Source organism: Thunnus maccoyii, chromosome 17 (assembly GCF_910596095.1).
Source record: "Thunnus maccoyii chromosome 17, fThuMac1.1, whole genome shotgun sequence".
Lineage (NCBI taxonomy): Eukaryota > Metazoa > Chordata > Actinopteri > Scombriformes > Scombridae > Thunnus > Thunnus maccoyii.
The window spans coordinates 20,366,156-20,393,749 of NC_056549.1; the positions used below are offsets into that span (position 1 = coordinate 20,366,156).

Here is a 27,594-nt window from a genome sequence, read left to right on the forward strand (position 1 = left end):
GCAGTTTGAGAATACTTCTCCAACTGTTTATTTGCTGGCATTGTGGGTGTCACCTTTGGGGAGCAGGGAAAGTACCTCTGCTGATAAAATTTGAATTTCTGCCCTGAATGTCGAGTCAGTGGGAAGAGCAATAACCAAAAACTGGTTTCATAAGCATTTAGAACAAACAACTCTTACTTGCTATCAACACCTTAACTTGCATGTAGATTTTTGGAAGGGGGGGCAGCAAGGTAGCAGCGACATACGTAGATTTAATTATGTTTTTGTTATCAAACTCATTTAGTCTGTATACAGACTTGTGAAATGTCATGTGAGATGAAAGTTAATCCTTTCAATAATAAAAAGCGAGAGCAGCCAAAGCCGTTGTATGTTTTCCTATTCAAGATAATCTTGTTCGGCTGTTGAGTTGTGTGGAAATATGGAAGTCAAAGATGTCACAGGAATGAGAAAGAATCCAAAAATAGACTAAATGTAAACTCCAAGAAGACCCTGTTTCCTCCCTGTGCATTATAAACAAATAGCTCAAGTCAATAATTGTGCACTCCTATGTTGTGCCTGTAATGAAATCAGACATGATATATCAATATGATATTGATCTGATGAGGTAGGTGATGCCTTCACACACAGATCTGACATTTTCTACAAATAAAAACATTATTCCACGCTCTCCAGGATATTTGGTGAAGGATCAGCATGTTGGAGGCTATTGATTAAAGCTAGTGAAGTCGTTTATTTTACAAAACAACTGCGAGGTGTCTTCAGGTCACTTAGACCTGAATTCAACCACCAAAACACAACAGCAGTATCACCTCACTTGCCTTCTGAGTTGCTGCACAGTATTGTGACAGTACTGTACAGCTGACGTTTGGTAATTTCCAATGTCACACATGAAGGAAGTGAAACTAATTGGACAATTCAGTTCCAACTGTAGATTTGATTGTACTGTTGGTTCATACAGTAGTATACCATTGCTGTTTTGTGAAATACTGGCTCATTTTACCTCTTTAGGCCTTGAACATATACAGTATTCAAATGAGACAATCTTGGAAGTTTTAGATGTAAAAACCTGCAAATCATACACTCGTGACACCTGTTATGAGGGGTTGCAACAGTGGACGCTGCTTTTACTCAACAGGTCACAAGGCAAAAAGATAGTATCATGGCTTTGAACTCACATAAGTTATAATCTCTCCCATCGTTTATAACATTAAGATTAAGAGTAAATGTCTTGGAATATTTATGAATACCAATTAAGATCTTAACTATCTGCTTTCGTGAGGTGCTCATGCAAAACTTATGCAATGTGTTACATATGTATTGAAAATTTCATTTCAGAGAAATAGTTAATATTCATATTTAAGTGAAACACAGCTGGCGTGGTTAACTGTAAAGCTATGTTATTAGGCTGCTCTTCAAAGATCTGAAAAGAAAATTCTGACATTATGGAAAATACGCTTATTAGCTTTCTTGCCAAGAATTAGATGAGAAGATGGATGACAATGTAATGTCTGAGAATGGTATCAATTTTCTCATTTAACTCTCAGCAAGAAAGCAAGTGAACTTATTGTCAAACTATTCCTTCAAATCTCTGTACACACACGTCTCTTAGCAGTTTTTCTTTTTGTATAGCTGGTGGTTTCACATCAAATGCAGACTTTTAAGATGTTGTACGGTGTTGTTGTCCATAAAAAAACATTTTCTGTACTGTACCTCCAAAATGTCACCTCAAGAAGATAAGAAAATCAGCCTCATTTTAAGTTTGGTGGACATATATATTGGAGACACTCCATTAAAGAGCATGTAATCCTTCAATTTATCTGGTACATCATCCACAAAATTAGAGATTCATCGTTTTTAGCAGTCTGATCTGGCTTTTGTGTGTCCTTGTGTGTCCTTTTGCCCAGAGAGGAGGCTTCCTGCTGGGTGACTGTGGAGCAGAGTCCGTTCGTCCTCGGCCTCACCAGTGTGAACGGAGAGCTGCTGCTGGACGAGTGCGTTCAAGTCACAGAGGGCACGAAGACCAGGGAGAGACACCTCTTCCTCTTCCACGATGCCATTGTCTTTGCCAAACTCAAGTAAGAACTGTATATATAATCCATGTATAGATGGTGATAATCAGTTATCTGCACTGACATACAAAAGAAAATCAAAAAAGTGTCCATGAAACAAAGTGTAATGACTGCAACATGACTGAATCAACTGACAAAAAAACAACAAAAAAAGTGGGAAATACATAATGCTGATGTGGCATTCGAGTACATTTCTGCTTAAACATGTCACATACTTGTGCAGCTTGGAATGGGAGAGTGAAAGAGGAAGTAAAAACAAAACGTGCAGTTGGACTTCATACACGGACTGTTAGGGAATCTCCCAACTCAGTCGCTGCTTTTATTTTAGTCACTGTGACTTCAAATAAACAGAAGAAAGCATGGTAGTTCCCGCTGGGTAAAGTCACATGAGGGGAAAATCTCAGGAGTAGAGTATACACTACCAAAAACTTAATCTTATCAACTTTTCAGTTAAAGGACTGTTGTCAAACATGATATGCCTGTGAGTAGAGCTGCATGATTAGTCAATTAATCAATCATCAGGAAAGGAAAGGAGCATCTATTTTGATAATTAAATAATCATTTTAGCAGCTTTTTAAGGGGAAATGCCAAACATTTACTTGTTGCAGCTTCTCCACTGTGAGGATTTGAAGTTTTTTTGTGTCATACACTATTGAGAACTGAATATGTTTGGATTTTAGATGGTTGATTGGACATTTGAAGACATCACCTCCAGCTTTTGATGGACATTTTTATCTATTTTCTGGCATCTTATAGACAAAACAGTTCATCGATTAACTGAGAAAATAACTGGCAGATTAAATGATCATGAAAATAATCATTATTTGCAACCCTTTAGTGAGATAATTCACTTTCTCCTGAATTCTGGTTCATTAGTCTCATAAGTGACAGTATCTTAAAACTAAAATCATCTGACATTTTAAATGTATCTTTAAATGAGGCAGCTCATGACACATACTGTACTTAGACAACTGATTTAATTCAAAATTAGCTGTTTTTACACCTTGTCTATATGAGACAACTATTTTAGGATTAAATATCACGTTTCATTTACTTCTTTGGATTATTATTATTATTATTATTATTGGCAGTGGGTACACGTCCCTTCTCCTTTGTTCTCATATGATGAAAACAGCTGTAACCTTGCTTTACAGATATCTATGATTATACTGAAAGAGTTAACATAAACAAGATTGAAGTTGTTGCAGTAGCTGGCTGCATGGCTTAGTCAGATTAGACCTGTGTGTTCAAAGTCGTGGTGGAAGTTTTAGAGCTGAGCTAGAGTTGAGTGGGAGGCGAATTGCACTCATCTCTGTACCACAACCTGCCCACTGTTCCAGTAGGTGCGCACAGCTGGAGCTACAGTATGAGAAAATAAACAGACTGCGGAGTATTTTGAGCCCTTATATATGAGCATTTATCACATGTGGAGACGTATTTAGAAATATCCAGTGTTCATATTGATTTTTTAGTTTGTTGTGGAGAAACATTGGGCTTTAAACAAAATGAAGAACACTGTGTTTAAGTCTGTTTGCTTCATTTATTCATATATATATAGAAATTATTCTTCATGATTATCAGTCTGATAAGTCACAATACCAACTGATGATGATGATGATGACCGTAACAGAAGAACAACCTTTTGAGGCATACACATTTACTTTCTTGTTGAGAGTTAGTTGAGAAGATTGATATCAATCTCACGTGTGTTCATTACGTAGAGAGCAGGAGCTATAAGGTAATTAGCATAAAGACTGGAAGCATGGGGAAGCAGCTAACAAAAATACGCTAAACCTCACTCATTAAGACTTTGCAGCTTCTTTGTTTAATCTGTATGCTACAGTACAGTCTTTGCTATGCTAAGCTAAGCTAATCACCACCTAGCTCTAGCTGTTTTCTGAATGCACAGACACAAGAGTGATCGATCATCTCATCTAACTCTCGGCAAAAATGTGGATGTGCAAATTTCCAAAAAAAAAACTATTCCTTGAAAAAAAAACAGTTTTAGAGGTGCTGGTGTTGGTGTAACTTTTAAACTTTTGACAAAGCCAGGCTAGCTGTTTCCCCAATTTCCAATCTTTATGCTAAGCTAAGCTAAACACTCCTTAGCTATGGCTCTGTCATGGACAGACAGTTTTATCAATCTTCCCATCTTACTCTCAGAAAGAAAGCAAATAAGCATATTTCCCAAAATGTCAAACTTTTCCTTTATTCAAATTCCCACTAAGTGATTGATATATGGCAAACTGGGATGGGTTGTATAGGTGTTTGGATACATATATACATATACTAGGCGTCATTGGGGGCCCACAGCTCATATTTACCCCAGAGCCCCCGGTGTTAATCCAGCCATGCTTATTTATTTCTCACTTTTCATATTACATCCAACTAGCTGTGAGTCACTTCTCTCTCTAGTTTTATACCACAACACCTCATGAATGCCTGAGCTCACTCCCTCTGTCTTCATCCCTCTCTGACTCTTTCGTTTTATTCCTCCAATCTATCAGCACTCCAGGATCCTGCCAGCACTTCTCTGCTGCAAACACTCAAGGGTCAAGGGTCTAATCATTTACTTGTCACTTCTTGTGGAAGCTGTTGTTGAACCACTTACAGTACAAAAGCTATTCATTTGGACTCCACCACCACTTCTCTTAAAACCCACCTTGAACATTGGCTTCAGTTTAGCCCATCTTGATATTCTTCTAGTGTAAAAACAGTGTCTAACATGCTCTTCAATTTCAGCCTCACAGCTTTGTTCAGCTAACTCTCAGAACTGTTATTTAGACACATAAAGATTTGCCTCGTAATGATCTTACAACAACACTGTTGTACACAACAGCGTTTTTTTGCCCCATCATCCCTGACAATCAATATTTGCATCACAGATTATTGTTCCACACAATGTTTCCATGTGTAGAAATCAATTTTCCAGTCAAATATAAAAGACCATTGTTGGTATGATTTCTCTCCTTTGGACTTTTTTAAAACAAGCTCTTACATGATAAGTTATGCCTTTTATTTCTGTGTCGAGCTCAAAGTTTTTCACATAAATGAAAAACAGGCTACAACTGAAAAGAAAGACAATCTCTTTTTATTATTGTATTCCAAAATCAATAATGATTGTTGTGAGAGGAAAAAAAACAATAACAGAGACAGAAATTTATGGAACAGAAACCTGTAAAAAATCTGTAAATCTGTAAAAAAAAGAGAAGAGAAGATGGAAACAGACACGACTATTCAGACGGTGCCTTTCTCTTGTGTTTCTGTTTTTGTGTAGGTCGACTGCCAGCTACCGTCTGAAGCACAGAGTGAGCCTCGAAGACATCTGGCTTTACGGTTTTGAGGATGAAGTGGAGGATGAAGAGGAAACGACGGGGGATATTGACCTCAGGGTGACCGTCATATTGGCCTGGAATCTCACATTTTGTTTGGTGTGTTTTCGGTGAGCTGACACTCGGCAGATGAGTCACATACAAACAGCAGTGGCTTGTGTTGTGATGCACACATGTGTGGTTACACTGTGAAGACCTTAGGTGACCTGTGAGGACCAGTCTTTATGCTAAGCTAACCTAACCAGCTGCTGTCTATAGTTTTACATTGAACAGACGAACATTAGAGTGGCGTCAATCTTCTCATTGAACTCTCAGCAAGAGAGCAAAAGAAAGCAAAAGTCTGAAACTAAAACTGATTCATACTGCTGTTTGTTTCTAATCTTATCTTATCTTATCTTTTCTTGTATTTCATTGGATTAATGAAACCTTATGTTTCTTCATCAAACATCCACACGTAGTAAATGGCCATATGATCTGTGATCTACATGAAAATAGGGAAGTAGCAAAGAGAAAGTCCTGCCTGCACCATCACAAGACAAGAGGTTGCAAAATAGGAAGCCTGGAGTTGCACCAAACCAATCCTGTGAGGTGATTATCAGCTGATTCATAGAAATACTGGACTTAACAATAAAAATGAAGTTTAGGAGAAATGCTGTCTCATACTTCTTGTGGTGTTGTAACTGATTAAAAGAAATGAAAGCACATTTTTCTCTACAGTGAATTTCTGATCAAAGGCACTAACTGGCACTAACAGTTGAGAAACAATTCATTTGTTGTTATTCATTGACTCCCACATTTCTCGCAAAGTTATTACACTCAAACCATGAAGCTATGGTATTCCAAGAAGACGATGAGTCCCCTGATGGGTTTTGAGTTGTTTTGTTTGAAAATGATTTTCTGATCTTCTTGGGTCTAGTAATGATTCAAGTGTGTGAGAGTTTCATTCCTCCTCACTCACAGAGGCGATTAGGGAGACTACCATAAGCCACGTGCTGACTAGCTGATTCTTTCTTAATATTGCATACAACCATATGGTACAGCAAGGTGTCCGGCATTAACAGGGCCACAGGGTATAACAAGTTAACCAAAACGTGATGCCATACAGGTGTAAATGTAAGCACACGTATCATTTCCGTCACTTTCCACTGATACCATGTCACAGCAAATGCAGTCTATGAGGAAGTGGAAGGTCTGGTTGGGGGCCGCCGTGACGTTGCTTCCTGTTCCCATGACTGAGTTACAGTTTCCACTTTTTAAAAGCAACTGTGGGTTGCATGCTTTGTCTCATTCCTCCCACTGTACTTGCCGGCTTGTTTGATTCGCTCTGTGGATTAGTAACTCATACCATGCTGTTATTTTGCCTACAGCTCTCCTGAGGTGAAAGAACGCTGGTTAGATACTCTTCACAGGTAAGAAATAATATCATTATTTATGTAATTGTTTATATCAACAAATTCTAATTTTCCAATTCTCATTATTGACAAGAAAGAAAGAGTGCTTGACCCAAACTGTAAAGCCGTCTTGATCAACGCTGCCTGTTAGAGAGTAAATCAATGTGAACTCTCAGATTATATTTCAATTCAGGAAAATTGACAACATTTTATATAACGTGGTGCATAACATCTAGATGATATGACCTAAAATTTTGTCCATTTTATCTAAAAAAAATGTAATAGTTTTGTATTGATCCACTGTTAGGATGACAAATATAAAAAAAAACAACAACATGAAAATAACACTTTCGTGAGGCTATGTAATATCAAGATAAAAGTGTGGATATTCAAGCAGGGGGTGCATAGGGTTTAGGCATAAATTCATATTTATGTATTTTTTTCTCATCACAGAAGAATTAAAGACGCAAAAGCGAGCGCTGGTTGTGCTTCTTTACCTCCAGACGTCCTCATGAAGGTGTTGAGTGGCAGCATCGCAGTAAGTCTGTCGCACTCCACTCTACCATGTCTAAAAGAAACCAAAATACCTAAAATAGATCTGTTACTTAATAATCTCTTTCTCTCTTTCTCGGTTTGTGTCTTTCTTTAGACCAAAACTCTAACAGGAGGCGGTATGGAACAATTCATCGAACTTGATGTAAGTAAAAACCCCCTTTTCAGTTGCTTCTTGAAATTAAAGATGTTTAAGCAAAACAGCTGTTTGTGAAAAACACCTGCACTTTTTCAGTCTTGCATTAGACAGATTTGAAGGAAATAAACAGCTTCTGAAATGCATATAACTGTAAAAAAAACAAACAAACAAACAAAAAAAAACAGGCACCATTTGAAAGAGAATACTAGAATTATGATATATAGAATATGATTTTCTGTATGATTATCTCCCTTTCACTCATTCACGTGGCAGCAGGCATGAAGGACGAGGGCGTGCATTAGAGCCATTTGAGGAAACACAACCCCTTCCTTCTTTGCTCTTGCCTGCTTGTGTTCCCCTTGCACGCTCTTCACCACATCACTTTTTCTTTATTTTGTTACCAGGGTAATGCAAACATCTCTGCTCAGTCCAAGCTGTCCAATCACCAAGAGGACAAGCAGACGCAGCCCACTGGTGAGTTTGAAAATCTCTTGTTTTTGCAGACGTCTCTCAATGACAGTTTTGATGGGAGGGAGGGGCCCCATTAAGTGCACCATGTGTAGAGACATGAGACCAGAAAGAGCAACCACAAAGGCAGAAAAAAATTTGACTGCTGTTAAGAGCGAGCAAGAGAAGAAAAAACAGTCACATTGGCACGACTCTTGCGCCTGGTTTTGTTGCCATGTTGCACAAACTCTTAAATCGTTCCGAATGAGAGTGTTAGATAAATGCATACGCATGTAAAACTGATGGATAAAACGTTTTTGCTCCTCTCAGAAACCAGGTGGAAGGAGGTGGTGAAGAAGCTGAAAAAGGGCTCCAGTTTCATCAACAAAGTAAGCCGATCAACTCAGCTGTTTGGACAGCCCCTCGGCAAGATATGCCCGGATGACTGCTCACTTCCTAAACCAGTCACAGTAAGTTGACTTTCGAGTTTAAATGTCAAATCTAATGTCAAGTTTTTCATTTCCCCTCCTCTGCAAAGTTGTTCTTAAGTAAGGCAAAAAATCAGAAAACATTTGTTTTTAGTCTTTTCTGTCTCGTTCCAAGGTATTGACATGTCATTTGTTCCTGAAACATGGGAAAAAGTGAAATTTTCTGTCTGCTTTGTTTCCTCTAATTTTAAGCACTTGAACTACTGCATGCTGCACATGTGACAGCTTGTTGAAGTTTCTTAGAATTTGTTAATGAGGGCAGGAAACCACATGTGCATAAACGCTGCCTGTTGATCAGGTCAAAATGCACTCAACACACATAGACTGTTTTTGTTTTTACTATAATAATCTCTCCTCTCCTCTCTGCTCCGCTCCGCTTCTCTGTCCCTGCCCTGTCACCAGGAGATACTGGTGTTGCTGAGGAAGAAAGGTCCGTCCACGGAGGGAGTGTTTCGGAAACCATGCAACAGCAAGAACATGAGGGACATCAGAGACCAGCTCAATTTCGGCCAGGAGGTTGACATGGAGGGCCAGTCTGTCTTCCTGCTGGTCGGGCTGCTCAAAGTACGTTCCCATCCTGATCCTTGTGAAAGCATAACACACAATGCATCTGTAATACCAGCAGTACTTTCAGTATCTCTACTGTATCGTAACCACTAATACTAGAGTGCTTGCTGCATCATTAGGTTAAATACAAGTACTATTACAGCTACTGCTATGTTACTTCCAGTTGTGGAAAATAAGTATACAGTATTGTATATAGGTATTGAGGTACGTCAACTATAGTCACTAGGTACATTTCAAAGTACACGTTTTATATAAAAAACACATCAAAACCAAATGCAATGCACTGCAAAAGATTAAACCAGTTTTTTGGTTTTTGACCTTACATAATAGCAGTTTGTCATGTTTCAGATGTCTATGAGTTGTTAGCAGCTCCAAAAAGTATCTTTAAAATCTTTAACTATACTTTACTTTTACTTTAAATGTACTTTTACTTAAGTATAATTTTGACTTCAGGACTTTTACTTGTACATAGATATTTTTACATTGTTGTATCAGTACTTTTAATATACTATAACATAATGTATGTAAATCAGCATCTACAATGTGAGGCATCCCCTTGATATCTATTAGTTACTGTGCATCATCAAATATTCAAGATAAGCAGCACTTTATTACCAGATTGTTTCTATTAATAAGTACTGTGTCTTATCACCGTCCCTCTCTTTGTTATTACAGAGTTTTCTGAAGGAACTTCCTGGCAGCCTGCTGGTATCTGAATTTTATGACAAGTGGATGAAGGCTCTTGATAATGAAGACACCCAGCAGAAATATCTGGAAATCGGAAAGTAAGCAATCAATACTTGCTAATAAGTCCTGACCACGTAAAGTGCAATTTACCCAAACACTGCGATGATCTATGAATGAAGGGTACTTTCATGACCATGAAGCAAGATGTAAACTGAGGGGTATTTTAAGGGGAGTTTTGCATTCACAATATCCTCCATTTGTAGGCAGATCACAAACCACTTCTCTATTTTCTTTCTAAAAGAAGGAAGAAACTTTGAACAAAAAAAAGCGCCAAACTTATGTGTTCTTCCTGTTCTCTCTTTTCGTCCTTCCCCCTTTGCTACCCGCCGTCAGGGTGGTAGACATGCTCCCAGGGCCCAACAAACTCCTCCTGCAGCATCTAGTTTGCGTCCTCCATCATATCCTTGACAATGCAGAGACCAACAAGATGGACGCCTACAACTTGGCGGTGTGTATCGCCCCCACACTGCTGCAGCTGAACGGCACCCCGTTGGATGAGCAGAAGGAAAAGACACAGAAGGTAGAAAGTCATGTTATGAATATACTTTCTCACTTTAGGTTCTTTGAAGCTGTGCGGTTCACAGTGCAGAAAACCTCAAAAGGTTTCATAAGTAAGATTACATTTGCACAGACTCTTACTTGTTTAGTCAAGTGCTAATAAAAAAACAAAATCTTAACTGGGTGAAGCACTGTAATGTGTCTGGATTGTATCTGTATCCTGAGTGTCAGCTTTTGATTTTCAGAATTCTTTATCTAATTATCAGCTTTGGTTATAAATATTGATATTGTTGTATTTTGACTTATATTATGTTCCTTTTTCTGATTTGCCGCAGGTCACAGACCTAACCCAGTTCTTGATTGAGCATTTTGAGATACTTGGAGATAATATCCCAAATCTCCTGGATACTGATGAAGGTACACATCACACACATCACTCAAATCTGAATTATTACTGGAGATAAACTGAACTGGTATTTGCCCAGTTTTAGTAAATAAGAATAATTATTGTTAATTTAGAGATCCTAATCACGCCTTCGTTTCCCCACTCTGCAGACTCACTGTCCTCCCAGCATCATGACTCTGCATATGACAGCACAGACCCAGATGGAGATGGAGAGGCAGGAGAGAGTACTAGCTGCATCCGCAGAGAGTGTAGCTCATCTTCTTCCCTTATTCCAAGCACCTCCTCTTGGACATCTGATGCTAACTTAAACACAAAGCCTGAATTCAACCGTCGCTGCTCTGAGCCCATCATCTTCCTCTCACCTGATCTTGAGAGCCTGTGCTGCCATGCCAGGAGCCATGATGACTGCTCCATGGAGAGGCGGGACTTTGAGGAGCAACCTTTGAAAAAGCAGATCTCAGATGACTCCATCTTGCACAGAGGACGAGGTAGAGCAAGGTCAGGACTGTCTTTTCAAAAACTGAGCAGCAGCTGCAACATGGATCCACCGATCTACACTGCTAATCAAGTCAAGGACTGCTCATGCTCTTCCCTGGAGAGCACCGCCTCCAACCAATCGGAGGGCTCTGTTTTCACCAGTTCCCCAGTGGGGACGCCACCATGCTCCAGGAAATCAGACCCCGCCAACCAGACCGCAGTGGGTGCAAAAGCTCAGCAGGACTTTGCCAGGCCAAATTCAGATGAAAAGAGGCGCTCACAGTCCATGAGAGTTCCCAATAAGGTCCTCATGAGGACCAGGAGCTTAGGAGCCTTCAGCAGGAGCAGCGTGAAGAAAGACTCCCAGAAGGAGAACTCTTTCCCTTGTGAAACGCTCCAAGAGGACTCTCAGAGTGAAGCAGACTCTCCAGCTGAGCCCCTGCAGAGGTCTCGCCCTCTGTCAGCCATCGAGGTGTTCAAGCAGGTGGACAGCAAGCTGCCCTGCAGGCCTCCGCCATACAGACAGGCGGTGCAGAATGCGTGTCCTCCTCCAGAGTATAAATCAATGACTGTGCAAGATGCCATAGAGCTAAAGAGAAGGTCCCGCCCGTCCTCTGTAAATTATGACTACAAAGACTATTGGGCTGGGATACAAGACAAAGCCAATGCTGTCGAGCGGCCTTTCCGCCAGAGAGCCATGTCTGAGTCTGTGTCCACAGGCCATCATGAGGTGGTGTCACGGAGATGTAGCCAGCCTGTGTTTGAGGAGTTTTCTTACACCAAGGAGTCTTATGTTTGATTGACTTTTGAACAGTTTCACAGATTGGAGTTTTAGTTATACAACCATTTCTTGAAGGCAGAAAAAAAAAATCAAGAGTGAAATCTCAGAGGGCAAAGACAAAGAACAAGTTCTCAGACTGATCAGGCGGAGGTTTGTCCACATGTTGGTGTCCTTGACCAAGACACTGACACTTGCATGGCAGCTCTGATCTGTGAAATGGTGAATAAGAGGCAAATTGGAAAGCGCTTTGTCCATTAAGTTAGAAAAGAGCTCTATAAATACAGTCCATTTACCTGTCATTCTTATTTCTACTTTCATTCATTCAGGGTCATGAAATAATTATAAGTCTGTGTTCATAATTACAGCTACTTCCTCCCCTATGGCTTATTTTTCAGTGTTCTTTGGTTGGTTAGATGGAGAAACTGTGTTTTTTGTGCTCTGGCCAGTGAGATTCAACATGTTGAATGGTAGAGAAATTCTTGTATATAAAGTCCAATCAGTTCACTTTTCACTTTGAATGAATGTCAGCTATGTGCTGCCTCCTGGTTGCACTTTCTTAGTAGTACTATTTAGAGTACAAATTTAAAAGATATGTGACTAATATGATAGATGTTTAGTCTATCACAATGAAGCTATGAAAGCACAGTTTGCTGTGGATAATATATGCTATGGGTGCTGATCTGTTGTATAAGTGTTATAGAAATGATGATATGTACAGTATAGTATGTTGAGCACACGCACACACATGTTTTTTGCTTTTTGTAAATCTTCTTCACTTTGCATGGTCTTCTTCTTCCACTACATTAAAGCACTTTCCTGATGATGAGCTATGCTTTGTTTGTTTGTATGCTAAATATGTACATAAGGTCAAAATTGATATAAGCAGATAATTTTTGTTGAAGGTCTTCTAGAGTTTTTGGTATATGCATGAGAAAATGGAAGAGAAATGATGCAATAAAAGAACAAGAGAGAATAAAACAATTGTGTCTTCGTCCTCTGTTTCTATGAGAAGTTTTAAAAGGCTGTTGTGGTGCAGCAGCACCCCTGGGTCAAACCATAAGCGACATACTTAATGAGAAGATTGAGGATAGTGACTAGATGGCTCAACTTCTCTTTGCTAGATCTGTTGCATAACAGAAGCTAACAAGCCTTGTTGAGAGAACAGCATGTTCTGTCAAAAAAAACCTCCTGAAACAGGAGGAAACCAGACATGGTCACATGGACGGATTTGGTTTTTCTCTGAATTGCTGTTCCTCTGTCTCTGACGGAACAATTAGCTGATGCCACCTCGTCTTCCTTCCTTTCTAAAGCACACTATTTCCTTCCTCAACAAGTGTTGCTTTTTTTTAATTCATCTAAACATTGTAGCTGAAACTGATTTAACAGCATTTTACTTTAACATAAACTGACAAAACACTGATAATCTCTGATTATTCTCATCTTTAATTATCCTTTACAAGGATTAGACACAACAAAAAAACATCTGCACAATATAAAATGATCAATTAATCAAATAAAATTCATCAATCCAATACTATAGACCTGCAATAACAACTACACTTGTGAAGCATATCATATTTATTGAAACTGAGAGGCACTACTTTTATGTACAGTACAAACAAAAAAACAGCATGTAATACAACACCACCACAAGCCTAAAAAAACTAAAGAGTTTAATCGGCACCTCTGTGACACAATGTCTGCAAATATCAAACATTACAAGCTTCATAAAGATACAGTTTTTTGCATGTATATGTACAGATTCATTACCTTGCTTTTATCATGTCTGACCATCTGTAACCTCTGACTCGGATTCAAAACAATCATTACTACATCACACTTACAAACTCTAGTGTGGAGTGTGAATGGCAAAATGAGCTCTCACATGATTTTTATCATTATTCGGAAATACTAGACAGTAACACCCGGGCAGTGACATGCATTATGATCTTTTTTGATGTTGCTTCTGGGCCGAAGTTTACAAATTTAGGGTATTATTCTTTGCAAAGAATAAGAAGGAACTTGAGTCATCAGCTCATATCTATAATCTTTCTGTAATCTATAGGGCTTTTCACAGCGCACATTCATAGAAGAGTTAAACCTGAGATAACCTAGTCCCTTTTCACACACACACACACTGTTAACCCAGGGTTGACCTAAATCCAGGGCTATACAACCACACTGCACTTCTACTAGCCCTGGTTAAATGTCTGCTGGAACATGTGACTAATGTTTACAACATAGAATGACATGTGATAACTCTTTAACAGCAAGCAGCAACGTTAAAATGTCACCATTAGCAGGGCTTTACGTGAGAGCAACATTGAAACATCAGAACATCAACATCAAAAAGAGAGACTGCAAAGAAGACGTCTATTGTAATACCTTTTCCAGTAGTGGCAAACAAAGAGATGTTGCCGTTTTTGTGCCTAATAGGTGTCGTGTCTAGTGAAGTACCACCACCTAACTGTCAGATTTGGTCACTCCCGAAAAGTGACCGGTGGTGGCACTCTGTTGTCAAAACATTTATGGGCACAAACAATGTGTAATTGCCCAGGTAACTATTGGATGAGCTAATAAATTTAATCAATGTGAGAATCTTTTTATGCATAAAATAACACTTAACCTACCGGAGAAGAGGGAGCATGGGAAAAGGTCTTGGACAGGGACTTCATCCGGATTCCACAAGGTGAAGCAGCTCTAGAGGTGATCCGTGCATTTGAAGCAAGGTGGGCCTTCCCTGGTCCAGGATCCAGAACACCACTTTGAGATCTCAGTTGAGGATGCCTCACTTGTGCGCAGTGCCTTTGTGCAGCATTTTGCACCTGCCAGATAAGCTGTAGCCTACACACATGCACACTACAATAGTGTATTGTAATGAATAAACATACTACTTATTACCCAATCTCTTCTTCTCTTCTCTTCAATGGTCAAGACACTTGCATATTGAGAACTACTCCATAACACAACACTCTTAGTATGATCATCAAGTGTCTAATAAGAAAATACCAACTCAATAACATGGTCAAAGGTCACATTCAATTAAATTTTAATGGGCTAATATGCATCAGTGGCAATGTACTTCACAAAACAAAAGCATTCCACAAATGTTGTAGATAAATTGTTCAGAGAATGTGGGGTTAAGAAGGTTCTAAGAATGCTTTCAGCTCTTAGCTAAGTGCAGTGTGAAAATCCTGTAACTGTGATATATCCATCTGTTGAAAGACCTTTGCCCAAACACAGCGGCTGGGCTGCAGGTAATTTCCAAACCTCAGCTTAAACATAACAACTTTATTTGATTTGTAATGTATTATGGGGCTCCAAAAGGTTTGAACAAAACCAGATCTTCTGAGCACTGATGGAAACATTACTTTTGAAGAATGAGCCAAATTATTTCAGAATGTTTAATTTACCTTCCTACCTTCATAGAGGTCCTATGTTTAAATGAAAGCTGGATCAACTTTTAACGAGGGCTACACTAACAATTATTTTCATTATCAGTTAATCTATCAAACATTTTCTATAGAATTGTTTGTTCTATAAAATATCAGAAAAGAGTCTATTAAAGAGTCTAACTAAATGATAACTTAATGTCAGCATGCTAAAATGCCCACAGTGACAATGCTAACATCTTGGTGTTAAGCAGAGATAGAATTTATCATCTTAGCTTAGCATGTTAGCATGCTAACACCAGTGAATTATTGTCATTTTTGATTGAAAAATGGCTACAATCTGTCAAGAAAATAGTTTCTGACCAATTAATCAACCATTGTTTCAGCTGTACTTTTAACAAACAAAAATCGTATAATTCAAGCACATTAATTTAATTCCTTTGTGAATCAACATTCATGTATATACAGTATGTACTGCACTAAGATACTAGATCCCTTTTAATGTGTTCATTACCAAACAACCAAACAACTAACGAACAGCTACTCTTGAGCTGTTTTGAGCAGTCACCATCAACATAATCAGTATGCATTCTTACTGCTCAGCTCATTGTGACCTTGCATTGAACATGAAAGCGAGAGCTGTACGGCACATACCATGCCAGTGGATTCAGTGTAACAAGCTTGTTAATTGTCAGTGGTGCTTATTGTGAACTGATGTCACAGTACATATAATGATGTGGATAACTGCTCACATGTCAGGGTTGCATTCAATAATAGAGAAGAGACTATGTTTACCCAGTGGATTGGATGACATCATACAGGGGTTTGACACAATAACATGAACTCCTGTCAGTGCGGTATAATCTGTTGTTTGAAGCTCTTAATGTTCTTTTTTGTGTCGAGACTGTGTTATACAAGGATTCATTGAGATCAAAAATAACAACTACTACAGCCTCAAAATAATCCACAACCATTACATAAATGCTGAACTTCCAGGGCTTTGCACCATATAGGCTAAATTTAATAAATACAAAGGCTTTTAAAGATTGAAAGTCTCATCCTACTATATTTATGTTAACAGACATATGCACTAAGTAAGACAGTACAGCATTATTACTGTAAGCACTAATCTAAACATGCAAAGCAGAAGCATTCAGTAAACAGTCATGAAATACATAATACATACTCTGGTACAATAAAAGCAAGGTCTCAATAAAATACATGCATGCAATTACATATGGACAGACTGACAGTAGCAACATAATGGCAGGCTACACAAAGCACAGACTGACTCAGAACAACAAGGAGTGGTTGATTTCTTCTGACTTTTTGGTTTCCTGACATGGACTGGAATAGAGTTTCAGTCTTGTGACTACAATCACCTTTTCTCATCTCTCAGTACTTATTTTTTCTGCTGTACACAGGTTTCTCTTGAAAAGGAGATCTTAAAGGGGACATGTTGCGCTTTTTCTGGTTTTCTGTTATTTCTATACTGTTATGATGTCGGATATCTAGGGTTAACATGGTCAAAGTTCCAAAACCTCAGGTGAATGTATGTAGAAATGTTCCCTGCAAGTCAGAAGCCCAGGCTTCAACCTGCTCTGAATGCTTCATTTGCACTGTTTTTTTCTACCTTACCTTGTCGGCTCATCGCACATGCCCATAAAAAGCCGTCTGTTCCGGGGCCTTTGTTGCTAAGGTTGTTGCTAAGGTTTTTCCATGTGTTGTTTGCCCACTCTCATGTTCCAAATTGGTTTCCGGCTTGAACATGTATGGATGTACTTGAGAAGCTGAAATGTCAAGTAAAGAATGAGAAAAAGTAGTGAAATCCTACTAGTACTGTTTGTTTCATAGTTTTTTGATGCAGTTTGTAGAAACTAACCAATCAGAACAGAATGGGCTCCTTGGGAGGGGACCATAAAGAGAAAGGAGCTAAAACAGCCTGTTTTAGACGGAGGCTGAACTTAGGGCTGGTATAAGATAAATAAGGAGTTCATAGGATAAGGATAAATCATGCAAAGATATTCCAGTAGAATATTCCCCAGAATAAAAATATAGACCTGGAAATGTGCATGAAATGTCCCCTTTAATCGCAATGAGTTTACCTCATTAAATTAAGGTTATACAGTATATTACCATAGACTTGAATCAACATTCTCAATTTAATATTATAAGCTTCACAATGGCATGAAGAGCTGCAGTTCCATCAGTACATTTAAAACCAAATTAAAAACTCTGCTAAAAGCTACTAAGCTCTGTAACCACTGACTGTACATCTTATCTCATGGTCTTCCCATCAAATAATCTTGCTTTTAATCTGACAAGCATACATTAGTCATTCCTAGTTGACATTGTGGGTGTATGTGACGTACTATTGTGTGTATTTTGTATTATGTGTCCTGTTTGTTTTTTTGCTTTGTATTGTTTGTTATTGTGCTGATATATGTCTTAACTGTGACATGCCGAAGGGACTGCAGATAAAAATTAGCTATAAACTAACTCTGGTACAGTACATGAAATGGTGACATTTATGTTTAACACTGTACATGGTCTCAATGAATAAATAGATGTATAATGTAGGGCTGTTGCATTGGATTGCATTAAAGTGCACAAGTGTCCCTGTTGTGTCCACCATTGTACATTTTGAAATTATTATGTTGCATGCACAGTACATTATGCTGCCTCTGCCTTCAGTAATTGCTGGTTTCGACCCTTAACTGCTTCCATTACTACCTGTTTGCTTCTCACTACATACTCTACATGTGCATTACTGTTTCACTAACAGCTCATTGCCTCACTTGGATGCTGATTTAATTTAATTACCACCTAGTTTCCTAATTGCTTAAGTTACCACCTGCTGCTTTTGAAAGGCTGAGCATGCGAGACATCACGATGACAGGGAGAGGAAGACTTTCAACTAAAGCGGGGGTGCCTATCCCTCCTCGACACTGTGTTTGATAAAAGATGTTAGAAATATAGTGATTAAGTTTGTGGATTGTGTTTGTGAATGGGAACAAGGCTACATATCTGGAATAAACCTAAAAAACAAAACAAAAAAGGTGATGTGAGTAGATTACTGCACTGAAGATGAATGTTTGGAAGTATGCCCTGCTTGTTGTGTAATCTCATGGCCGCCAGTCAACACTAATGAGAAGAGGCTAACAAAGTGACAAGCTGAACAGTTTACCTTTTAATAATGCATAATGATTTGTGACAGCTGAAACATAAACAATATCATATGCAGAGAGGAGAGCAAATCCAAGCCCTTTACGATACAGAAACCTCCGCACTCATCTGAACAGACATTCATTATTCCTTTTTATAAGACATCAAAAACACATGACGTCACTCCAGCATGGCCTTCTCCAGCTGGGGCTATATTTAGCGGTTTGTGTTGTGAATAAGGTATAGTTTTCATGGATGTGTTATATAATAATCTTTTGTTTAGTTATTTAAATAGTCAGTGTTATGTAACAAATCAAGTACGTAAATATGCAAAATTGTGACACAGTTACCTTTGCCATATAATCTCTCATATGGAAAAAAACAAACGTGTCTGTTCAATCATCACTTCCATCACAGAGTTCTTCTTTGTCCTTATAAATACAATTCAGTGTTAATTCCGGTGCCCTACTTTTCTCTGACACTTTCAGACTTTTTGTATGCTCTTTGTGGTTAGTGTCAGCTTGAGATGACTGTATGCTTTCCTTTACTAAATGCCGCCCACATTTCAATGCTTGCCTGTCAGCAAAACAAATCTGTTTTCATGTGTACACTTTGTTGTGCATATATATTGTTTAGATATGAAAAAAAGAGGTAGAAGCAGATAGCAAGAGTACACCACAAACCACAAAATACTTCACTACTACAGCCTAATTGATGAATATTAATTTAAGTGGGAACACATAAAACTGAGTTGAAAACAATCTTTTTTGACACTTTATTAACTCATCATGATACTCATAGATGAATGATTGAAATGCAGCATATGGTTGAATTAGCTTGTCACCTTTTGACTTCTCTGTGCAGGAAGTGGTCTTGCATCAGCACGTTAAGCTCACAGCTCATGAGATGAGTAACAACACAATGAGAGCAAGGCACTAGAGCAGGTAACAAATTTTTCAATAAAGTCTAATTAGCTTTAGCACTGTTGTGATGCCACGCTGTATCTGTGTGTGACATTTATAGTTTTGTAACAGTTGAAGAGGTTTGTTCATATATATATATATATATATATATATATATATATATATATATATATATATATATATATATATATATTTTAACTGGCAACTCATTCTCGACCTTGGAAAAAGCAGTTGACAAAACAATCTCACCACAAAGACCATTTAGTGGCTGTTCTGCCATGAATTTCAAGGTCAGGGATGAACTTTCAGTCTTTAAGTAAACCGGAATGAGAAAAAAATGGCAAAAGCTCCAGAAAAGCCAATAAATGGATCTTGCGGTGAGATTTTTTTTCTTTGAGTTAAAAAAAAGATATTTGTGTTTATTTATTGTGTTCTTCTTCTTCATCTTCTTCGTCTTCTTCTTCTTATTATTATTATTATCATTAATAGTAGTAGTAGTAGTAGAGGGAGAACGTGAAGCAGAAGTAGCAGTGTAGTAGTTGCAGTAGTAGTTGTAATTGTGGTAATAGTGGGAGTGGTAGACGTAATAGTAAAAGTAGGCCAAATCTCTCTCTCTCTGTCTTTAAAAGACTTTATTTATCATAACACATTCCATTTCATCACAGTCCAAATTTTAAACATTGTGAATTCAATTTATAATCAAATACAAAATAGATGTACAAGGACAATGGCAGAAAAAAACAATAAATAAGTAAATACATTAAAATAAAATAAAGGCAGTTCTGTATGTTTAATAATTAATAGTACATATACTCTTTTGAAGAGATTTTTTAAAGAGTTAAAAAAGAGTTTAAAAAAATATGTGAAATCATGAAGGAAAATAGAAAATATTGGTAATTTTTCTTCTGAAAAATTTGTGAATAAAAAATGTGTCCATTATAATAATCACATTAACATTAAAATCAATTTTAGGGTCTTTACAATCAAGGGTTAAATCTCCTTTCCTCTGTCTCTAAGGGAGGTGACGTATCGGCGGTTGAATTACACTTCCTGGATACGGTTGCTACAACGGTTTGTTGCTCTATCTTAAATTAGCTATCGAAACTACAGCATCTGTTGGTTTGCTATAGTTTATAGCTAAGTTATGGCTTTTGTTTCGCACAACCAGAGAGATCCAAACGGAACTTACACTTTCTCAAGTCGCCCCAGGCCGGTGGAGACCCGCTCCAAATACAGAGAGCCTCCGTCAGAACAGTAACGTCACGTTTATTGCATTTTTTTCTGTGCTAACCGCTAAATTGCTTCATGAGTGTCAGATATATTGTATATATACACAGATATTCAGAGGTGGAAGAAGTATTCAGATCCTCTACTTAAGTAAAAGTACCAATACAGCAATGTAAAAATACTCATGCATGAAAAATCCTACTTAAATAAAAGTATTAGAACCTTGGTGTAGTAAAAGTATTGCAGTAAAAGTAGTAGTTTGATCCCTCTGACCGACATGTTATTATATATGACATCATTATATTATTAATACTAAAACATCAGTGTGTAAGCAGCATGTTACTTTTGTAGCTGCTGGAGGTAGAGCTAGTTTGAACTACTTTATATACAGTTAGCTAGTTAAGTCCTGTGGTTCCCAACCTAGGGGTCGGGCCCCTCCAAAGGGTCACCAGATATATCTGAGAGGTCGTGAGATGATTAATGGGAGAAGAAAGAAGAAAAACAAATCTTCCCTAATCTTTGATTTTTGGTGAAATATTGGATCATTTGAACATTTATTGAAATGAAACCATGTGAGAAGTTTAGAGGGAAAAATCACTATTTGATGGAGCTGTTAACAACTCACTGCTTTTTGTAAGACGTCAAAAGCCAAAAAGGTTGGAAACTACTGGTTTCATCTTTAACAATGTGTTGTATTTTAAAAGCTTGTTATATTATCCATTGTGACAAATAAATGTAGTGGAGTAGAAAATACAATATTTACCTCTGAAATGTAGCAGAGTGGAAGTATAAAGTAGCATCAAATGGAAATACTCAAGTAAAGTACAAGTACTTCAAAATTATACTTAAGTACAGTCTTTGAGTAACTTATACTTTAGGTACATTTACTGAAGTACTGTTCTTGAGGTAGAAACTTTTACTTTACTTGAGTTCTTCCATTTTATGGCACTTTACACTTAAATTCCACTAACTTCCACTTTCAGAGGAAAGTATTGTACTCTTTACTCCATTACATGCACTACATTACATACATATTAAGGTCACTTAATGAAATGTGATCAATTATTTGATGAAACCCAGCAGTGTCTGTAGTAGTTACAGTTAGCTACATAATTCATAGTCACATATGAATACACCCATAAAAATAATATATCGTATAGACATCATAATATAACACTTTGAAAAGAACCAGTCTGCATAAGGAATACTTTTACTTTTGATACTTAAGGTACATTATGGTGATACTTTTTGACTTAAATACAATTCTGAATGCAGAACTTTCCACTTGCAATCTCGCATTTTTACACTGTGGTATCGCTACTTTTACTAAATATACGCGGTACCTCTTCCACTACTGTGTTACCAAACAAAAACTATTAAACTATCAAATATCAGCACAGCACGGATCACCAATCAGCCAATCACCTTTGATGCTAACAAGTGTCAGGGGTAACTACTAATGTGCTGGCTGCATGGCTCCACTGTGTCTTGTCTCGACAATGTAGGGCACACAGTAATTATGGAAACATTATGTATGATCGTCGCGTTGTCAGAGGAAACACGTACGCTCAACACATCATACCGACTGTAAGTATGAATCTCTGGTAGGTTTGCCTTTCTTTTAATCATTTTATCTGAACATGTTGATCAACATTCACCTCTGACAGACGGCCCAGCCAGACCCAGCTGAAATACAAAGACAGCAAGAGATCAGGAGGAGAGCCATGGCTCGTAAACGGGCCATGGAGCAGCTCAGACCCAGGACTCCCGAGGCCCTGCAGGGCAGAAAACACATTGATGTGCAAACAGGTAAAACATTTCTCTTTACCTCTGCAGAATATTCAGTTCATTATGAGTTTGTCAAATGCGCTTTTGGACAGCGGAGGTGCACATTTTGGCTCTCTGTCCTTCATTTTCAGACCTTTACCTTGAAGAACTGAGTGATGTCATAGTGGCTACAGATATTGAGTGCCAGACCGATGCTTTTCTGGACAGACCAGCAACTCCACTATTCATACCTGCTAAATCCGGCAAAGATGTTCAAACACAAATAGAGGAAGGAGAGGTAGGTTCCCCAAAATGTAGATCAGCCCATACTTTATACACTAAAAAGCCTCAACATAGCTCTAACTATGCTGCAACTGACAGATTATTAGATCTACTTTAGACAATATTAAAATATATGTTGTCATACAGCTTTGATCAACATTTACTTAACGATTTAAAATGCACCATGTAACATAACTCACTACAAGTGTCCTCTGCAGTTGTTTGACTTTGACAGGGAGGTGCAGCCAGTGTTGGAGGTCCTGGTGGGTAAGACGATCGAGCAGTCACTGCTGGAGGTGATGGAGGAGGAGGAGCTGGCCCGTCTGAGGGCCCAGCAGAGGGCCTTCGAGGAGCTCCGAAACGCTGAGCTGGAGGAGGTGCAGCGGCTACAGGAGCAGGAGAGACGCCACAGTGAGGAAAAGGTATGGAGCTTAAAGAAAATCAGAGACTTTAACCGGTGACGCCGTTAAAACATCACGCTTGGGAAACATTCAGCATTCAGGCCTTGAAAATCTGACCTGATAAACAGACTGAATTTCCATTTCATTTTATTTCTTTATTCATTCAAGATGTGAGAAGCGATTGAGAGGTTGGGAACCAGGCTACTTAAAACCTATTTTCTTAATCAGATTTATGTTATAACCAGTGGGACCATAGGTGAACACACTATTATCTGACAAGGTTAGAAGAGTCATGGTTATTTCACAAGAAAGAAGTCTTTATTCATGTGTTTTCTTTGTGGGGCTGCATTGTTGAAAGACTACTATTAGGATTTAACAAGGATCAGAATCTGACATCAGTTGATAGGCTGTTTGCTTATGTTTCCAAGGATACGCAGCTGTCAATGAAATCAGACCTAACTAATTTTCTAGCAAACATTTATGTTGCAGAAAAATTCTTGATTTGAAACCAGGGTTTTTAGTGCTTTCACTTTCCGTGAAGCTGTATATCAGACATCTCAGTTTTAGTTGACAGGTCACACGATGATTCTGTCCTTCTTAGAAATAACTTTAACAAGAGATTATCAGATTTTGAAAATCTGTCTCCATCTGTGTTGCTAGGCGCATATTTTGTGTTTGTCCTTTTTGACTTCAGGAGCGTAGAATTGCCCAGCAGAAGGAGGTGCTGAAGAAAGAAAGAGAGACTGCAGAGAAGATTGCTGCGCGGGCGTACACGCAGAAGTACTTGGCTGACCTTCTACCAGCAGTCTTTACTTCACTGAGGAGCCATGGTTACTTTTATGACCCCGTGGAGAAAGGTCAGCCTCCCTTTGCTGCACTGCGTTACAATGAATTCACTCAAACTCAGCTACCCCTTTTTGACACATGAGGGCATCGCTGCACTCTGCTGCACTTCATAAGATCTGTCATGTGGTGATTAGCGATACAAGAGTTCATTGATACTTTGTGCAGGAATGTTTTGACTTGAGTGTTTAAGCTGATATCGTATATGTGGTTCTGATTTCCAGATATTGAGACTAATTTCTTCCCATGGCTGATGGATGAGGTTAACAACAGTTTGGAGAAGAGATACACAGCAAGAGAGCTGCTGGACAGTAAGATTTTCAACACATATATATATATTAAACAGAAAAGAAAGAGAAGAAAAGCCTGATAATATCTGCCCCCATGATAGTTATGAATGAAAACTGAAAATTGTGTAAAGGCAGAAATCTCAGATAAGGGTGATTCTTATCAACTGACTCTTAAGTAAAAGACTCTCTTCTTGTAACTTTTTGAGCTTCCATGCTAATAAATACAACCTTCTTCTAAGTTGTTGGAGTTAATCAACATGTTCTAGAGGCTCAAGCCTGACAGCTAAGAGGCATTTCACAAGTGCTCCTCCAGGGGTCATCAGGTCATAGATATTGTTAGATTGCCATCTAGTGGTTCTTTTTAAACATTACAGAGGTCACAGATGTCAAACACATCATAGACAGTGAGCTGAAACATTTTCATTCTGTCTTGTCTGTTACAGCCATCATCTACGACGTTGCCCAGAAAAGGCTGGAGCTCTTCAGAAACCTGCAGTCTTAGCGGGCCGAATCTGATGTGTAGACGGATTCTGTAACCGTGATTCACTGTGACAGCATGAAAATAAAATACAATTTTAAAAAAGTGTTTTCGTGTATGTGTGTTTATTATCTTTATGGAGCATCATTCAGGGAGAATCTTTGTAATTATGTTGACTTATTCTTGTATATTACATATTAAGGATTTGTGTTTTCACAGAATATAAATGTAACTTTTTTAGAAAAATTGACCATAATTGTTTCGGTTTTTCAAAATATGCACCAAACCATTTTATCATTTTGATCATTGTAGTATGTTATGGTTGTTACATCAGAGTTTTGCTGCATGAAACTAGATGAAGAATATGAGGAGTCAGTTTGTTCAATTTCAGAAAATACATAATACACAGAGCTTCCTGTACACAGTAACTGTGACAGCAGAGTCACTACCTTTCTGACATTAACCTGGCGTACAAAAGAGATAACAACGAAATCAGCTCATAATACACAAATACTTGCCTTGAGGCCCAGAAGTGCAGCTTCTCTGGCCTCATATCAGTACCCTCAGATGAACTGCGATCCGCTAAAGTTCCCCAGGTTCACTAGCTGGGTCCAGACCGAGTCGAGCTGACTGATACTGTTGATTCTGGAAACGGAGTGTAACGAGTTGACAGGTTTGTCTGATATCAGGTAATAGAGAGGGAGGAGGAGGACCTACAGTACAGCTGAGGCCCACAGAGCCCGAGGAGTCACATTATCAACACATTTTAATAGTTACACATGAGGTAAAGTAACGTTAGCAGATATTTTATAGCTAGTTCAGTCAAGCATGTTACTGTGCAACCACATGCAGTCATAATATGAGATGTGACAATGTTAGATGTCCTTAACCATCCCTCTCTGACTAAATATGTCTAGCAATGATAGCAATACAAGTTAAAATGTTGAAAATCCAATAAAACTGGTATAAAAAGACGATGTTCTGTACACCAACAGTTTGCCAAGTTATTAATCTTAAACCTCACTCCCAAAGGAAGATCTGAAGTTCTTAAACATGTAACTTTTGCTGTTCTTTAATGTTTTGTATGACAGATTCAGAGAGACTTTGTTATTCTGAAGTCTTTATCATCCACCTCATTTTTGTGATAGCCAGTGAAAACAGTCTTTTTGTCTCAGGCATGCAGTATATTTGTTCATCTTGCCACTTATCAGAAGAAAGTTCCTGCTTGTTACCAGGTTTTCAAAACACCAACCCCCCCGAAAGTTTTATCTTTAAAAGAGTGAATTCAACACGCTGATATCAGCCACAGAGCAGGTGAGCAGCTGGTTTCAAGAAAATATTTAGAGTGCCTTCCTGTGACTTTATCTATTTGCATCTGGAATCACTCTGCAAACAGTTCAACAGGCAAATTCAAGAATGTTTTGCATTGCTCAGACATGCTAAATTCATCTCACCATACCAGAAATAAGGTTACGTAAGGTGGGTGACTGTAGTTATTTATCTTTTGTTCTTTATCCTTGGTGTTAGTGGAGAATTTTAGTTTGGTTTTATTTATTAACCCAAGTTCAAAACAACCACCTGATACATCCCAGACTTTTTAAAAAAAAACAGATGTTATTTTTTTTAATAAGTAGGCTCAAAAACTGCTGGAAGGGATTACAATGATGGTAGAGAAGAATGATGAAGCATATGAGCCGGAAAGTAGTTCAAGGTGCATGGCAGCACAGTCACATCACTGTTTGGTTTCGTATTATGGTGAGAATAGGTCTAACCTCCGATATATACGGGTCTATTTTAATCCCGTCAGCCTATTGGTCGGTTTAGCTATGACGCCTCCCCTCTCTTTTGGCAGTGCTTCCTGTAGTTCAGAGCAGGGCGGATGACGCACACTTCCCCAGAGAACTACAGTGCAAAAAAAAAGAAGAAGAAAAAAAAAAGTTTCTGCTGTGATGCAATTGTGGTCACAGATGACAGCTCAGTCTTTACACAGAAGAGAGAGGAGGTCACAGTTTATTTATTCAGAGATTACACCGACACGGAGCTCAACTACTCATATTATAATTAACTTATTACGTTTGTTTCCCCTTTGAGTTAAATCTTTATTTTGTACAAAATTGGTAATACAAAATACAGAGAAAACTCTACAAATTTGATTTTAAAGGGCGATTCATGGACATAATTGATTTAAGACGAAAAATATTTGTGTTATTGTATATGTTGAATGTTATGTCATGTCATGGTTTGTCACTTATTGTCTGCGACGCTATATGTGAATATTATTTAATACTGTTTTTAGCCATAAAAATGGAAATAAAGCCAAAAAATATATATTCAGATAGAATAATTATAAAAATAATAAAAAGAGATTATTTAAAATCGTATTTAGTTATAAAAGATTAAGCTTCAAAGCGTGTAGAAACCAAGAAGCAGTGATCATTACAGTGTGCTGGATGACATTCGACCCAGTTAAAGTGTGTAACTGGGACATAGAGCAGGCTACACACTTCTGGTTTTGATCTTTCAAACATGATAATGTCAAACCACTAGGCAAATCATGATAGAGTTACACCAAACAGACAATTACAGAAAAAGTCAAAAATCCATATGTCGTTATCCAGCAGTCACACAATGATTAATATTCAGGTGCACTCCCACGTGACATCTTCATGAGCTTTTTTAGCTTTATGGGCCCCTAAACCATCATGGTGAGTTGATGCAAGACTCTCATTTTCCATGCCAACAACCTTTAACATCATTTTCAGAAAAAAACTGATGAGATAAACCTTAACCCAACAAAACTGTGGATGAGGAAAGACCAGCTTCAGTTAAAAAGCCCCTTAGTGATAATAAAACTACCTTTAGTTTTGCGGGGAGGCCCCTAAAAAGTCCACTGGCGGTCCCTGGGGCCCTAGCTTGTGAACTAGCGCTCCCC

The 27,594-nt window shown here is 38.2% G+C and overlaps 2 protein-coding genes across 2 annotated transcripts; both read left to right on the forward strand.

Moving 5' to 3' along the window:
- The first annotated feature begins 1,685 nt into the window (after window positions 1-1,685).
- Window positions 1,686-12,720, forward strand: tagapb (T cell activation RhoGTPase activating protein b). The gene is made up of 13 exons (XM_042391373.1): window positions 1,686-1,800; window positions 1,905-2,075; window positions 5,347-5,511; window positions 6,769-6,810; window positions 7,246-7,330; window positions 7,442-7,489; window positions 7,888-7,957; window positions 8,261-8,400; window positions 8,821-8,982; window positions 9,661-9,770; window positions 10,066-10,252; window positions 10,566-10,647; window positions 10,786-12,720. Exons 1-13 carry the CDS (start codon window positions 1,718-1,720, stop codon window positions 11,910-11,912), a joined length of 2,472 nt encoding a protein of 823 aa, XP_042247307.1. The 5' UTR covers window positions 1,686-1,717; the 3' UTR covers window positions 11,913-12,720.
- Window positions 12,721-20,412: 7,692 nt separating this feature from the next.
- rsph3 (radial spoke head 3) lies at window positions 20,413-24,770 on the forward strand. Its single transcript, XM_042390745.1, has 8 exons — window positions 20,413-20,628; window positions 22,107-22,188; window positions 22,269-22,410; window positions 22,521-22,666; window positions 22,869-23,072; window positions 23,746-23,908; window positions 24,119-24,205; window positions 24,628-24,770. The coding sequence occupies exons 1-8, from the start codon at window positions 20,519-20,521 to the stop codon at window positions 24,684-24,686; spliced, it is 993 nt and encodes a 330-aa protein (XP_042246679.1). The 5' UTR covers window positions 20,413-20,518; the 3' UTR covers window positions 24,687-24,770.
- Window positions 24,771-27,594: the final 2,824 nt, after the last annotated feature.

What these genes read in the sequence shown, in the direction of transcription:
- tagapb (XM_042391373.1), top strand. Translation starts at nt 1,718, where the DNA reads ATGTCACCTCAAGAAGATAAGAAAATCAGCCTCATTTTAAGTTTGGTG. An exon ending in TGCTGGTCGGGCTGCTCAAA is followed by an intron (nt 8,983 to 9,660) that starts GTACGTTCCCAT and finishes TTGTTATTACAG; the next exon opens with AGTTTTCTGAAGGAACTTCC. An exon ending in AAATATCTGGAAATCGGAAA is followed by an intron (nt 9,771 to 10,065) that starts GTAAGCAATCAA and finishes ACCCGCCGTCAG; the next exon opens with GGTGGTAGACATGCTCCCAG.
- rsph3 (XM_042390745.1), top strand. Translation starts at nt 20,519, where the DNA reads ATGGCTTTTGTTTCGCACAACCAGAGAGATCCAAACGGAACTTACACT. An exon ending in CTCAACACATCATACCGACT is followed by an intron (nt 22,189 to 22,268) that starts GTAAGTATGAAT and finishes CACCTCTGACAG; the next exon opens with ACGGCCCAGCCAGACCCAGC. An exon ending in TTATGACCCCGTGGAGAAAG is followed by an intron (nt 23,909 to 24,118) that starts GTCAGCCTCCCT and finishes TCTGATTTCCAG; the next exon opens with ATATTGAGACTAATTTCTTC.